Source organism: Oncorhynchus nerka, linkage group LG23 (genome assembly GCF_034236695.1).
Source record: "Oncorhynchus nerka isolate Pitt River linkage group LG23, Oner_Uvic_2.0, whole genome shotgun sequence".
Taxonomy (NCBI): Eukaryota; Metazoa; Chordata; class Actinopteri; order Salmoniformes; family Salmonidae; genus Oncorhynchus; species Oncorhynchus nerka.
The window spans coordinates 20,004,811-20,021,499 of NC_088418.1; the positions used below are offsets into that span (position 1 = coordinate 20,004,811).

General features: G+C 42.6%; 1 protein-coding gene across 5 annotated transcripts in view; it reads right to left on the minus strand.

Moving 5' to 3' along the window:
• Nucleotides 1–337: 337 nt before the first annotated feature.
• Nucleotides 338–16,689, minus strand: part of pemt (phosphatidylethanolamine N-methyltransferase) — a 94,043-nt gene continuing 77,691 nt past the window's right edge. For 4 of the 5 annotated variants that reach the window (XM_029629140.2, XM_029629138.2, XM_029629141.2 and 1 more), the window contains exons 6-8: nucleotides 7,740–7,833; nucleotides 5,843–5,917; nucleotides 338–842 (exon numbers count right to left, since the gene is read on the minus strand). In XM_029629140.2, coding sequence (XP_029485000.1) covers nucleotides 5,846–5,917; nucleotides 7,740–7,833 — 166 coding nt within the window. In that variant the 3' untranslated portion in view covers nucleotides 338–842; nucleotides 5,843–5,845. The remainder of the gene's footprint in view (nucleotides 843–5,842; nucleotides 5,918–7,739; nucleotides 7,834–16,689) is intronic. The other variant, XM_029629139.2, reaches the window with a different exon arrangement.

Here is a 16,689-nt window from a genome sequence, read left to right on the forward strand (position 1 = left end):
TGCACGCACCACTTTCCTGTTTATATTTTAGTTTTTTTTTAAACAAGTCATTTTTTTCATTTCTCTTCACCAATGTGCACTATTTTGTTAATGTCCAAATTAAAATCCATTTAAATTACAGGTTGTAATGCAACAAAATAGGAAAAACGCCAAGAGGGTTGAGTATTTTTGCAAGGCACTGTATAAACAACAAAGGTCTCTGGTCAAAAGTAGTGCACTTAATAGGGGATGTGGTGCTATTTAGAACATATACTTCAGTTATAATGTTGATGGTGTGTTAATCAACAACACAGAACACAAGACAGACAGACTGGTAATGAAACAACAGTTCAGGTAGTTATGGGATCAGATCTGTATTTACAGTTTCATTAAGATACATGGGACTCTGGAAACATAGCCATGCAGAAGATATTATGGAATGATTGTCATTGGCTTTTGAGGTAAAAACTACACGACTAAATAGTGTGAAATATGAAAACTACAGAGCATTCAATTTAAAAGCTGAAAACGATTGATCCAGCCCTTGCATTGTTATGACTTGCTATTAAAATACTGCAAGCAGGGATCAAAGTTTTTATAAAGAGAAGTAGAATATCTTGGAATTGGGCCAGGATGAAGACTGTGTACTTGATCTTTGCCAGAATACAAAAGCACCCTCCATCCCTTCTCTCTCTCTCTCTAGCCCACCTCTCGTGCTCTGTGTAGCAGGCTGACGTGGTGTGTGGCCTGGTAGTCAGTCTGGTAGTCTCTGATCTGATCTCGGACAAACACAGTTCATCCTTCCTCTTTATTTGTGCTTGCAGCACTGTGCTCTCTGTCGATAGATATCCTCGGTGAAAGGTCTGTAAAAACCAGAGAAAAAACCCCACATAAACAGGAGAAGAGAGTATTACTGTTCCTCCACCGTACCAACCTGTGCCTGGAGCCCCGTGTGTGTCTGTAAAAGGTGTCCCTCCTCCTGCATGTTATCCATTGATGTACAATTTTCTGCACCATTGAGCCTCCTTCTAAGGCCACGTCCTATACAGAAATTTGACTGCAGGGCCACTCTCCCTCCCTACCGATGGACTGGCAACAGGTAGGTGGAGACTGGGGAGGGATATGTTTTGAGTGGGAAGGACAGGGACAGGTACAGTAAACAGAGCTACCTATTATTTTACTAGTCTGTAAAGGAGTGGGAGGTAGGACATAAAATATTGAGGGATGTTTGGGATGAGAATTGAGCTTAAAAATGTATGTTAACAATAACGCTTATTTAAATTCAACGTGAATCAACAATATCTGTGAACGCCTTGAGAGGGAATACAATGGCATAGAAATGTAATCTCATCCTAGTTCTGCAGTGCACTGGCACCCGACTGAAATAGAACACGGACTTGATTGACACACACTTAGTTTCATGTAGAGTGATTGTGAATGCAGTATCAGGGAAATGCAATCTCAGCATCTTCTGATGCATATCTTCTTCCCTGAGTCTCCTTGATGTTTGTTTTGATAGGTGAGTAAATGAGTATGTCTTTATGTGTCCCTGTGTTGATGACCGGTCTGGTGTGTCATCCAAAGACAGGCAGCTAACAATCACCTTTCTGTTGTCCATCACTGGGGGTGTTGATGTCTCTTGCTCACACACACCCACATGCTCCACCGACAGCACGCACGCACATACCACACCCACAAGCTCCCCCACACACACTCTCATGAGGACTGCCACTGCAAAGGAAGACCCAGAGTTACCTCTGCTGCAGAGGATAAGTTCATTACAGTTACCAGACTCATAACCATTTATTTCTTTTGGATGCAATTTAACAGAATTCAAATAACAGACATCTCAACATCAACTGTTCAGAGGAGACTGGGTGAATAAGGCCTTCATGGTCAAATTCCTGAAAAAGAACCACTGCTAAAGGACACCAATAAGAAGAAGAGATTTGTTTGCGCCAAGAAACACGAGCAATGGACATTAGACCGGTGGAAATCTGTCCTTTGGCTCCAACCGCTGTGTCTTTGTGAGACGCAGAGTAGGTGAACGGATGATCTCTGCATGTGTGGTTCCCACCGTGAAGCATGGAGGAGGAGCTGTGAAGGTGCATTGCTGGTGACACTGTCTGTGATTTATTTAGAATTCAAGGCACACTTAATGAGCATGGCTACCACAGCATTCTGCAGAGATACGCCATCCCATCTAGTTTGCGCTTAGTGGAACTATCAGTTGTCTTTCAACAGGACAATGACCCAACACACATCCAGGCAGCGTAAGGGCTATTTGACCAAGAAGGAGAGTGATGGAGTGCTGAAATCAGATGACCTGGCCTCCACAATCCCAACCTCAACCCAATTGAGATGGTTTGGGATGAGTTGGACAGCAGAGTGAAGGAAAAGCAGCCAACAAGTGCGCAGCATATGTGGGAACTCCTTCAAGGATGTTGGAAAAGCATTCCAGGTGAAGCTGGTTGAGAGAATGCCAAGAGTGTGCAAAGCAGTCATCAAGGCAAAGGGTGGCTGCTTTGAAGAATATAAAATATATTTTGATTAACACTTTTTTGGTTACAACATGTGTTATTTCATAGTTTTGATGTCTTCACTATTATTCCACAATGTAGAAAATAGTCCAAATAAAGAAAAACTCTTGAATGAGTAGGTGTGTCCAAACTTTTGACTGGTATTGTACTAAACTAAAATATAAACGCAACATATAAAGTGTTGGTCCCATGTTTCATGAGCTGAAATAAAACATACAGAAATGTTCCACGCAACCCCAGGACCTCCACATCCGTCTTTTTATTTATTTAGCCTTTATTTAACTAGGCAAGTCAGTTAAGAACAAATTCTTATTTACAATGACGGCCTACCCCGGCCAAACCCTTCCCTAACCCTGGCGACGCTGGGCCAAATATGCACCGCCCTATGGGATTCCCGATCACGGCCGGTTGTGATACAGTAGTAGTGATGCCTCTAGCACTGAGATGCAGTGCCTTAGACCGCTTAATCACTCGGGAGCCCTGCCGGATCAGAGACTTGTCCCAAAGCCATTCCTGCATCGTCTTTGCTGTTTGCTTATGGTTGTTGCAAACTCCTAGTCGGCTGTCATGTGCCTTTTACTGAGGAGTGGCTTCCGTCTGGCCACTCTACCAGAAAAGGCCAGAATGGTGCAGTGCTGCAGAGATGGTTGCCCTTCCCCAGATCTGTGCCTTGACACAATCCTGTCCCAGAGTGCTGACATGCTCTATAAACTGTTGGACCTTATTTAGGCAGGTGCCTTCTGGAACGTTCCTCCATCTCTGACACTCTCCATCCAAGCTTGTAGTGTCATACCCAAGAAGACTCAAGGCTGTAATCGCTGCCAAAGTACTGAGTAAACGGTCTGAATACTTGTGATATTAACGTGATATTTTTGCTTTGTCATTAGGGTATTGTGTGTAGATTGATGTGGGAAAATAATTACTTAATCCATTTTAGAATAAGGCTGTAACGTAACAAAATGTGGAAAGGGTCAAGGGGTTTGAATACTTTCCCGAAAGTACATAAATACAGTGTATGTATGTGGACCCCCATTCAAATGAGTGGATTGGGCTATTTCAGCCACAACCGTTGCTGACAGGTGTATGAATGAAATCGAATACACAGCCATGCAATCACCATAGACAAAACATTGGCAGTAGAATGGCCTTACTGAAGAGCTCAGTGACTTTCGATGAGGCACCGTCATAGAATGCCACCTTTTCAACAAGTCAGTTTGTCAAATTTCTGCCTTGCTAGAGCTGCCCTGGTCAACTGTAAGTGCTGTTATTGGGAAGTGGAAACATCTAGGAGCAACAACGGCTCAGCCGCGAAGATGTAGGCCACACAATCTCACAGAACGGGACCGCCAAGTGCTGAAGCGGGTAGCCCATCCTCTTTCTATTCTGGTTAGAGCCCGTTTGCTCTGTTCTGTGAAGGGAGTAGTACACAGCATTGTACGAAATCTTCAGTTTCTTGGCAATTTCTCGCATGGAATAGCCTTCATTTCTCAGAAGAAAGTTCTTTGTTTCTGGCCATTTTGAGCCTGTAATCGAATCCACAAATGCTGATGCTCCAGATACTCAACTAGTCTAAAGAAGGCCAGTTTTATTGCTTCTTTAATCAGAACAACAGTTTTCAGCTGTACTAACATAACTGCAAAAGAGTTTTCTAATGATCAATTAGCCTTCTAAAATGATAAACTTGGATTAGCTAACACAACGTGCCATTGGAACACAGGAGTGATGGTTGCTGATAATGGGCCTCTGTATGCCTTTGTAGATGCTCCATAAAGTAAAAAAAAAAAAGAAATCTTCCGTTTCCTGCTACAAAAGTCAATTACAACATTAACAATGTCTACACTGTACTTTTTATCAACTTGATGCAATTTTAATGGACAAAAAAAAATGGCTTTCTAAGTAAGCCCAAACTTTTAACGGTAGTGTGTGTATATATATATAAAAATTACCCATCCACCACTTTGGAGGATAAAAATAAACATTTTGAAACGTTTTTTTTTTAAATGTCTCATCGCATATTACCTACAGATTCTGAACCTGTCTGCTCACTCCATCTCTCACTAATATAATGTTTAAGAACGCTTGCGGGGGAGTTTGATCAGGGACAGGAAGACATAACGCTTCTCTTTATCCTCACTCAACCCTTTCATGTGTGCAGCACGAGGGAGTGTGGATTTGTATGGGCTTGATGTGACTCAGCATTGAGACAGATGTTGGTCTGCTAACAGTAACAACTGTTATAGAAACACTTCTGTCACTCGGAACTAAACTGTGACTGTAAAGTTCAACTTCTGTCATTGTAAAAACCGAGGGAAAAACCCATAGGGAGGCTGGATTGTGATCAGCCTATTGGGCTTTTCTTCTTTTTTTTCAACTTAGTTGTATAAGTCATCCCACATCATCATGATTAAAATCACATTCATCTGATGCAACACATGCTAAGAAACAACCAAACTTATCAAGGCCAATCAAGGAGATCAACATGTAACTTTATTTATGTCAATTTTAGTAATTTAGCACAGTGGTTCTCAACTGGTTTTGCCTCGGGACCCAAATTGAACCAGTTTGTTTCATTCGCGACCCAATATTTGAATCGCAAAAACAAATTGACAAAATACATGGAACATTTTTGTTTATGCTATATTGATAGTAAATTATATGACAAGAGAACAACATCCCCACCTCTTTCATTGTCAATAATACAATTTTGCTCATATTTTTGATGAATAATGTTAAACTCACTGGCTTGAGACCATAAAATCAACCAAAATAGTGCTGCTAATAGCTCTATATTGAAAATGCTGTGATTGAAGAAACATTTTTCGGATATTAAAGTATAAAAAAATGTAAGTTCATTATCATTTCTACTCACTTTCTACCTGGTTTAAGTTGTTAACATTCAGACTGGAGTATTTTTTCACCAGATTTTTTTATATCATTTGTAACTCAAGATACCGGCGACCCATTAAAAAAATGTGGGTGGTGACTCACCACTTGAGAATAGCTGATTTAGCAGACGCTCTTATCCAGAGCGACATACAGGAGCAACTAGGGTTAAGTGCCTTGCCCAAGGGCACATTTTTCAACTAGTCAGCTCGGGAATTTGAACCAGAGACCTTTCGGTTAATGGCCCGACACTCTTACCTTGGCTACCTCCTGTCCTGTACGTGTCAGTCCATTTAACTGGATGTGATCTGATAGTGTCTGCATTGACGCAGCCAGCTTGTTCAGTGCCTCTCAAGGCTACGAACCCTGTTCACCGCTGAGACAGAAGAGTGTGATAAGATAGCCACAGTGAACAGACAGAAAACAAGAGAGATGCTTACCCCTCAAAGATGATGGCCACTTGGTATGATATGGCTACCACTACTGTCAGCACCAACCCCACCGGACTGGCATTCCTGGAGGAGGGAGATGAGCATTATACTATGTTCACAATATGTACATTTATTCATAAATTAAATATGTTATTCCACTGGCAAATGATACAATCTGATTATGTAGGTCAGGGGTGGGGAACGTCCGGCCTCCGGGCCGTATACGGCCTACGAGACCGTTTGATCAGGCCCCCGAGCCAATTCATAAATAAAAAATAATTTAATTTAAAAAATCTGTTTTTCCACAACAACATTTATTTGAATTCTAAATCCACCCACACACCTCCCCCAAAGCTTTGGCGGTACCAGACAGCTCGTCATCATCGAGCACCTGTAGATCATAAAAATGACTACAGTAAAGAAAAGAAAAGTAGATGCGGAGTGTCACGCTTTCCAAGACAAATGTATATTTTTTTGTCGAAGTGAAAGGCAAACCTGTATGCCTAGTTTGTGGGGATGCACTTGCAGTAGTGAAAAATGCGAATTTGGAGCGTCATTGCAGCTCGAAACATGCTAAACCGAATGAGTTGCAAGAACAACTTCGAGTGGATAAAGTCATTGCTCTTCAGTGGAGCGTGGTTGCCCACCAAGCCGCCTTTACGAAACCTCATTTGGATGAGGAAAATGTTATGCAAGCAAGTTTTGTGGTGAGCGAGCTTATCGCAAAGAAACTGAAGCCTCATTCGGAAGGAAAAAACATTGAAGGACTCCGCAAGACATTTCTTTGGCATGTGACGAAACAACTGACAACAAAAACCGCCACTTTGCAATTTTTGTGCGTGGGATTACCGCTGAGTTTGACACAGGGGAGGAATTGCTGTCTTTGGAAGCCATGCATGGCACCACCAGAGGTGCGGACTTGTTTGAGAGACTTGGCTTGAGCAAATTTGAGCTACGGTTTGAAAAATGATGTGGCCTTACTACAGATGGAGTGCCAGCCATGGTTGGCTCAAAAAAGGGGTTAACCTCATTAGTGAAAAAAGACATGAGTCGTCTCAATCTTGATCCAAGTGTATGCAACTCCATCATACATCAGAAAGTCTCTGTGTACAGTCCCTAAAGCCGACCAATGTAATGGCAACTGTAGTGTCGACCATTCATTTTATCAAAAGCAAAGGGCTGAACAACCGCCAGTTTAAGGAGCTATTGAGTGATCTTGAATCGGAGTATGGTGATCTAGTTTACCACTGTGAGGTGCGATGGTTGAGCCGTGGAAACAATACTCGTGCGGTTTTACGGACTGAAGGATGAAGTAAAAGAATTCATGGAGATGAAGGGGAAACCTGTAGTGGAACTGAGAGATGACAAGTGGATGTGTGATTTGGCCTTCATGGTGGACATGACTTGAACGTCAAGATTCAAGGGCCGAACCAGCTTCTCAGCGATCTGCTGTCAAATGTGAAATTGTTTGAAGCGAAATTAAAGCTGTGGCAAGTCGAACTAGAAAGGGACGACACAGTTCATTTTCCTACTCTGCAAGGACAAGAGCCTGAGATTATGTCGGAATATGCCGGTGAGTGTGGAAAGCTCGCAAAGGCATTTTGTGAGCGGTTTAAGGATTTGAAAAGTAAACAACTGGAGTTGAACATATTTGCAACCCCGTTTAACGTCGAACTAGCAGATGTGCCGGATGGCCTACGACACGAAGTCATTGAGCTGCAAAGCAATAACGAGCTCAAAGCCAGGTACAACAACCTCCCTCTCCTTGAGCTCTACAAAATGTATGTTTAGCGCTGAGCATGTTCCTGTTCTGAGGAGACATGCACTTAAATTTGCATCTGTTTTCGGGACGACCAAACTGACTCTTGCAAAGACTCGATTCTGCTCAAGACTAACTGACACAAACCTGGAAAACCTGCTGCGAGTAGCGTCGTCTTCTCTGCCAGCTGACATCAAACGCCTCAAAGATAAGCAGTTTCAGCCATCGCATTAGAGGTGAGCTTGAACAAGTAATCATAATAACAACATTATTTACAATACTTAATATTTATTTAAATAGGATTTGCACTTTTCTAAATACTCAAGGACACAAGAAACGTCATAAAAGTCATATTTAAACTATAAAACCAATGTCAGTGATTAAAGTCACATTAAGACATGAATAAAGCAGAAAATAGCACATTTTAATATGGCCGCTGAATTAATTTATAAATATCCAAATGGCCCTTGATAGAAAAAAGGTTCCCCACCACTGATGTAGATGATACTTTCATGATAGTAGTTGATTATATACAGTGTTTTTAAAGGGGGTGTGTGAATGAATGATGTTGTGGGATCATTGGGATGACAAACAACAGGAGATGATCAGGCTGGATTCAAGCCATGTGTTTTGTAATCGGATGTCAATTTCAGGCGCCTGTGTTATCGGCAATTATAGTAATTATAGAGGATATGGACAAAGCTGAAAGAAGTTGTACCGAGCTGGACAACAAGAGAAGGAGAGAGAGAGTTACATATCCTCTATGTAAGGGGAACAACTGAAGACTATTTCTTTTCTGCACCAGCGATTACTAAGGGAGCAAATGACCACTCTGCTTTCAGATGGAGTCTGGCCACGCTTCATGTGGACTCAATTAGGCACTAATCACACACATATTGAGCAGCAGTAGCATTTACAGTGAGGGATGAGATATGGAAGGCTTTTGGGAACTAAATGGAAGGCGCACGCACGCACGTGCGCGCACACACACACACACACACACACTTGCTGCCTAACTTCTCTTGACCTGGCTGAAGGTCTGCTGGTGGGTAAACGAAACATGGGCATTGCTGGTCAAAGTGCCCTTTTCCATTGAATTTCATTCAGAGACAACTGAATGTTAATTGTAAGACAAAGCGTCACCTTGAGTAATCCAGCCTAACCAAAACAGCTGTCACCATTTATCAAGTTTTATGCTTCTGTGCAAAGTCTGTACTCATTATTTTGCAGTGGGTTTCAAACACAGCGAGAAGTTGGAACAAAGGTGAAGTTAAAGGGATACTTTTTTTCAACGAGGCCCTTTACCTACTTCCCCAGTGTCAGATGAACTAGTCGATACCATTAGCACGTCTCTGTGTCCAGTATGAAGGCAGTTTCGCAAGTCAACGCGAACTGGCGTTCGCGCAATGACTAAAAGTGTATGGGTATCTGCACGCTAGTCTATGGGTATCCACGCTAGTGGATACCCATAGACTTCCAGTCATCGCGCTAATGCTAGTTAGCATTGGCTCGAGAAACTACCTCGTCAAGGAAAGTGCAAACAAGGACTTGTTGTTGGACTTTTCTGTTACCATCTGGTGTAAACATAATAAATATATACCTTATTCAGCACCAGATCCCGAAGTGAACCACATTCATTATACAGATCAAATAAATATCTATTCTATGCAGCTGACAAAACCCACTCGATAATATGGGTCACTAGCTATATTTTGACATCCCCATTGCCCTACATCCCACACTGTCCTACGTTATATGAGCTGTGCATTGGCCGTGCAGAGCCAGACATGTAAAGTACTGTAACTAGAGCTTTTCACTGACTCAGAACAGCAGCATGTGTCAGACTCACCCAGTCTGGATGTGACTAAATGCCACACAACATGGCCTGCATATTAGTATGAGCTGTTTGTAGGGCCTCTACTACAGACTGTGGCTACATGTCAGATGACATTCCCTGTGTACTACGTTTAGACTATAGCCTTATGTGACTTTGGTCAATTTTATAGAGAGTAATGTGTAGTGGTTTGGTGCTCTAAGATCTGTATAAAATCTTTAGAAAACTTTTGCCTATTGTTGTCATACCATACCGTCAGAGTTATGGTCAAAGTTGGTTAAAACACATATAGATCTGGGGTGCATAGATTACCAAAGTATGAGTCATAATACCCATAAAACCTAGTAGTCAAACAAGGAAATGATTCCAATTGTTTTCCCACCATTCATTTATCCCATATGGGATTTGAGAAACACTTAAAATAAGGGCTGTGTTTCATGTAGGCTTACTTTTGTATGACGTTTTGATAACCGTGAAAACTCTCTCTAGGAAAAGGTGACTTATCAATATATTTACCTGTATTTATCCCCCAAACATGAAATGCTAATTAGCTGCTAATGTGGCTATCATAAAGAACTACAAATGCCATTATGATCTGGACGAGACTGCCAAATCCAGGCAAAGGTGAGAATCTCTAGATTAACTAATGTTAGCTACATTTTGAAATTAATAAATTGGCAAAATGTAATTAAATGGACAATTCTGTGAACTGTCTTGTACAAGTTTTAACTTAACATAGTACCTGTTAGCAAAGGTGTCAGAGATGATGTTCAGATGCTTGCAGGGATTTGTAGTCTTGCATGATGTCTACTCTGATGCTAATGATCATTTTCTGATCTGAGAGTAAATAGTGCCGAATATATTGATAGACGTCACCTTGTCCGAGAGAGATTTACACGGTTATCAAAACATCGCCAGGGTAAGCCTTATATGAAGTGTTTCTAAAATTCCCCATGGGAAAAATGAACAGCGGAAAAATGATTGAAACCATTTCCCTGTTTGACTGCTAGGTTTTATGGGTATTATGACACTGTGGGGCTCGATTAAAAAAAAACAAGTTTAATGACTTCATTATTAAAGTGACCAGTGTGTGTATGTATGTATGTATGTATGTATGTATGTATGCACACACAGGTCACTTTAATAATGTTTACGTACAGTTGAAGTCGGAAGTTTACATACACTTAGGTTGGAGTCATTAAAACTTGTTTTTCAACCATTCCACACATTTCGTGTTAAACTATAGTTTTGGCAAGTCGGTTAGGACATCTACTTTGTGCATGACACAAGTCATTTTTCCAACAATTGTTTACAGACAGATTATTTCACATATAACTCACTGTATCACAACTCCAGGGGCCAGAAGTTTACAAGTTGACTGTGCTTTTAATAAACCGCTTGGAAAATTCCAGAAAATGATGTCATGGCTTTAGAAGCTTCTGATAGGCTAATTGACATCATTTGAGTCAATCGAAGACCTCAGATAAAAAACTGTAGACCTCCACAAGTCTGGTTCATCCTTGGGAGCAATTTCCAAACGCCTGAAGGTACAAGCAATAGTACGCAAGTATAAACACCATGGGACCACGCAGCCGTCAGACCACTCAGGAAGGAGAGGCGTTCTGTCTCCTAGAGATGAATGTACTTTGGTGCGAAAGGTGCAAATCAATCCCAGAGCAACAGCAAAGGACCTTGTGAAGATACTGGAGGAAACATGTACCAAAGTATCTATATCCACAGTAAAACGAGTCCTATATCGACAGAACCTGAAAGGCCGCTCAGCAAGGAAGAAGCCACTGCTCAAAAACCGCTATAAAAAAAGCCAGACTATGGTTTGGAACTGCACATGGGAACAAAGATCATACTTCTTGGAGAAATGTCCTCTGGCCTGATAAAACAAAAATATAACTGTTTGGAGGAAAAAGGGGGAGGCTTGCAAGCCAAAGAACACAATCCCAACCGTGAAGCACGGGGGTGGCAGCATCATGATGTGGTGGTGTTTTGCTGCAGGAGGGACTGGTGCACTTCACAAAATAGATGGCATCATGAGGTGGGAAAATTATGTGGATATATTGAAGCAACATCTCAAGACATCAGTCAGGTTAAAGCTTGGTCGCAAACGGGTCTTCCAAATGGACAATGACCCCAAGCATACTTCCAAAGTTGTGGCAGGACAACAAAGTCAAGATATTAGAGTGGCCATCACAAAGCCCTCAATCCTATAGAACATTTGTGGGCAGAACTGAAAAAGCGTGTGCAAGCAAGGAGGCCTACAAACCTGATTCAGTTACACCAGCTCTGTCAGGAGGAATGGGCCAAAATTCACCCAACTTATTGTGGGAAGCTTGTAGAAGGCTACCTGAAACGTTTGACCCAAGTTAAACAATTTAAAGGCAATGCTACCAAATACTAATTGAGTGTATGTAAACTTCGGACCCACGGGGAATGTGATGAAGAAATAAAAGCTGAAATAAATCATTCTCTACTATTATTCTGACATTTCACATTCTTAAAATAAATTATCCAAACTGACCTAAGACAGGGAATTGTTTCTAGGATTAAGGTGTATGTAAACTTCCGACTTCAACTGTATATACTGTATTCTAGTCAAGGCCATCCTATTAAACTATTGCTGTATATATACTATTCTATCCACGTATTCTTCAGATAAACTATATAGCATATGCACAGAAATAGTTGAAAAGGATGGCCTTGACTAGAATACAGTATATACCCATTTTCATATGCAAAACAGTATTTAACATTATTAAAGTGACCAGTGTTCCATGTCTATGTACATAGGGCAGCATCTTCTAAGGTGCAGGGATCAGTAACCAGGTGGTAGCCGGATAGTGACAGTGACCAAGTTCAGGGCAGCGTACTGGGTGGAGGCCGGCTAGTGGCAGTCTGGACGGCGTTGAGAAGAAAGCTGTTTTTCAGTCTCTCGGTCCCTTCTTTAAAGCACCTGTACTGACCTCGGCTTCTGGATGATAGCGGGGTAAACAGGCTGTGGCTCGGGTGGTTGAGGTCCTTGACGATCTTCTTGGCCTTCCTGTGACACCGGGTGCTGTAGATGTCCTGAAGGACAGGTAGTGTGCTCCCGGTAATGTGTTGGGCTGACCGCACCACCCTCTCAAAGGTGCATCTGTAAAAGTTTGTGAGGGTCTTAGGGGCCAAGACAATTTCTTCAGCCTCCCGAGGTTGAAGAGGCATTGTTGTGCCTTCTCTGCCACACTGTCTGTGTGGGTGGACCCCTTCAGATTGTCAGTGATGTGTACGCAGAGGAACTTGAAGCTTTTCACCTTCTCCACTGCGGTCCCGTCAATGTGGATAGGGGTGTGCTCCCTCTGCCGTCTCCTGAAGTCCATGATCAGCCCCTTCATTTTGCTGAGGGAGAGTATTTTCCTGGCACCACTCCGCCAGGGCCCTCACCTCCTCCCTGTAGGCTGTCTCGTCATTGTTGGTAATCAGGCCTAATACTGTTGTGTCATCTGCAAACTTGATGATTGAGTTGGAGGCGTGCATGGCCACGCAGTCATGGGTAAACAGGGAGTACAGGAGGGGGCTGAGCACGCACCCTTGAGGGGCCCCTGTGTTGAGGAACAGCGTAGTGGAAGTGTTATTGCCTACCTTCACCACTTGGGGCGGCCAGTCAGGAAGTTCAGGACCCAGTTGCACAGGGCGGGATTCAGACCCAGGTCCCCGAGCTTAATGATGAGCTTGGAGGGTACTATGGTGTTGAAGGCTGCGCTGTCGTCAATGAACAGCATTCTTACATAGGTATTCCTCGTGTGCAGTGCGATGGCGATTGCTTCACCCGTGGATCTATTGGGGCGGTATGCAAATTGCAGTGGGTCTAGGGTGTCGGGTAAGGTGGAGGTGATATGGTCCTTAACTAGCCTCTCAAAGCCCTCCATGATGACAGAAGTGAGTGCTACTGGGCGATAGACATTAAGTTCAGTTACCTTCGCTTTCTTGGGTGCAGGAGCAATGGTGGACATTGTGAAGAAAATCAATTCGCCCCAATGTTTTGCTACGTTGCGTGTTGGTTTGTACTGAACAACAAATTTCCCCGAAATGGTGTGCACCCTTCTTCAACAGCCTTTGGGGGTCACCATTTGAAATCGATCTTCCTATTGCTTTTCAACCCTTTTCCCCAGAGAAATATGACATTTATGATGTCAGGTAAAAAAAAGGTAATCCTTTATCTCTCGTGTAACTTTGGGGTTATCGCTGGGAGGACATGACAATAGACAGACATTCTCATTCCCACCAATAGGAAAAGGGGATTACTTTTTGTCCTTCTCCATTTTCAAAGTTGTATCTCAGGGCAATGTGTTACATATACTGTACATATACAGTGTGTGGGTTGGATAACAAACAGCGTACAGTATTCTTTCCATTATGAAAGGATACATTATCATTGCTTTAGATGGTAAAGGGGGACCTGGCCTGGTATGGCTGCCACTGTAGCAGACGCAACCAGGCCGGTAGATGTAACCAGGCTGGCTCTCACCCAAGGGAGGATCCCTCCTCTGCATTTCATTGAGTTCCATTCATCTTTATATCTCCTGTTATCTGATTACCTTTCTTAATTGGAGCAGTGGGATCAATGTTAATTTGATTCCCGCTGTCCTGTTCTGGGCCAGGAGAGAGGTGGATGACAGACCGAAGGAGACAAAATAAGAGGGAGAGAAGATGAGAGTGAATGAAAGTCAGTGGGTAAATGAGGAGGAGGTTTGGATACTTGGGTCAAGGTGACCACGACACACCTGAAGGACACTCTTTGTCTGATGACGTGACCAAGCCACCCACCTCTGGAATACAACAAACGTGTATACATATCCCCACATGCTCAGAGACGGCAAATTCATGAGAACACCCACAGACACTCACACACAGGTACATTCATGAGAACACCCACAGACACTCACACACAGGTACATTCATGAGAACACCCACAGACACTCACACACAGGTACATTCATGAGAACACCCACAGACACTCACACACAGGCACATTCGTGAGAACACCCACAGACACTCACACACAGGTACATTCATGAGAACACCCACAGACACTCACACAGAGGTAAATTCATGAGAACACCCACAGACACTCACACAGAGGTAAATTCATGAGAACACCCACAGACACTCACACACAGGTACATTCATGAGAACACCCACAGACACTCACACAGAGGTAAATTCATGAGAACACCCACAGACACTCACACAGAGGTAAATTCATGAGAACACCCACAGACACTCACACAGAGGTAAATTCATGAGAACACCCACAGACACAGAGGTAAATTCAGAATAACTGTATGAGAACAGTGACTACCTGGGAATTGCTTTGGTCCTCTGTTTTGCTTCACAACCTACTGAAGTTAACCATTGTGTAAAAACATCCTGAACTTATTGTGTCAAAATGACAAAGGTTATAGATTCAGAATTCAGCACAAGAGCTGATCTAACAAACGCCTTTGCACATGTATTATCACTACAGAAAGGCGAGTGCAAACACTGAACCCCCCCCACACACACACACACACAACTCCCCCACACACACACACATAATGGCCGTCACCTAGGGAAAGTGTCATCTCAAATTGAACAGCAGAAAGTGGGTCAATGAGATTCCGTCGAGGGAACAAGGCGACAGGTTGTCGGTGTTGTCGCTGCAGACCAGATCGCTGGGTGGGTGACTCTTGCTAACGCTCTGCTCAATACGGACCTTTTTTCCATTCCATACGTGTCCATCCGCCATGCAGGCAGGGTGGAAGGCCTCAGTCAGGGACAGCTGGCTAGAATAGAAACGTCATGGCCCCAGGATGACCACAGGAGAGAGAGGAGCGGATAGGAAGGAGGAGAAGGTAACAGAGGGATTGAGACTTGAATAGAAGGGCAAACCTGGGGGATTTGAGACCAACATAAAACCTAGATGACATGCTGGGGGATTTAAGACCAAAATAAAACCTAGATGACTTGCTGGGAGATTTAAGACCAAAATAAAACCTAGATGACTTGCTGGGAGATTTAAGACCAAAATAAAACCTAGATGACATGCTGGGGGATTTAGGACCAAAATAAAACCTAGATGACATGCTGGGGGATTTAGGACCAAAATAAAACCTAGATGACATGCTGGGGGATTTAAGACCAAAATAAAACCTAGATGACATGCTGGGGGATTTAGGACCAAAATAAAACCTAGATGACATGCTGGGGGATTTAAGACCAAAATAAAACCTAGATGACATGCTGGGGGATTTAAGACCAAAATAAAACCTAGATGACATGCTGGGGGATTTAAGACCAAAATAAACCTAGTTGACATGCTGGGGGATTTAAGGCCAAACAAAATCATTAAATGTTTTATTTGTCATACGCTACATAAACAACAGGTGTCGTAAACTAATAGTGAAATGCTTAGTTACGGGTCTTCCCAACAATACAGAGACAAAAAAAGAGAAAAAAATAACGGCAAGGAAGAAATACACAATGAGTCGATGTCCAGGGGTACAAGGGTATTTGTGTTTAGATATGTACGTATACTGTAGGTAGGGGTAAAGTGACTAGGCAACATGAGAGATAAACAGTAGCAGCAGCGTACGTAATGAGTCAAAAGAGTTAGTGCAAAAAGGGTCAATGCAGATAGTTAAATAGTTAACTAACAGCTACCCGGACTAACTACTTAGCAGTCTTATGTCTTGGGGGTAGAAGCTGTTCAGGGTCTTGTGTGCAATAATAGTGCAATAGTAATGTTTAACATGATTTTTGAATGACTACCTCATCTCTGTACCCCACACATACAGATAATTGTAAGGTCCCTCAGTCGAGCACTGTATTTCAAACACAGATTCAACCACAAAGACCAGGGAGGTTTTCCAATGCCTTGCAAAGAAGGGCACCTATTGGCACATGGGTAAAACAAAAAGCAGACATTGAATATCCCATGAAAAATGATGAAGTTATTATTACCATTTGGATGGTGTATCAATACACCCAGTCACTACAAAAGACAGGCGTCCTTCCTAACACAGTTGTCAGAGAGGAAGGAAATCGCTCAGGGATTTCACCATGAGGCCAATGGTGACTTTAAATCAGTTATAGAGTTGAATGGCTGTGATAGGAGAAAACTGAGGATAGATCAACAACAACATTGTAGTTACTCCACAACACTAACCTAATTGTGATGGATAAACAACAGTTACTCCACAACACTAACCTAATTGTGATGGATAAACAACAGTT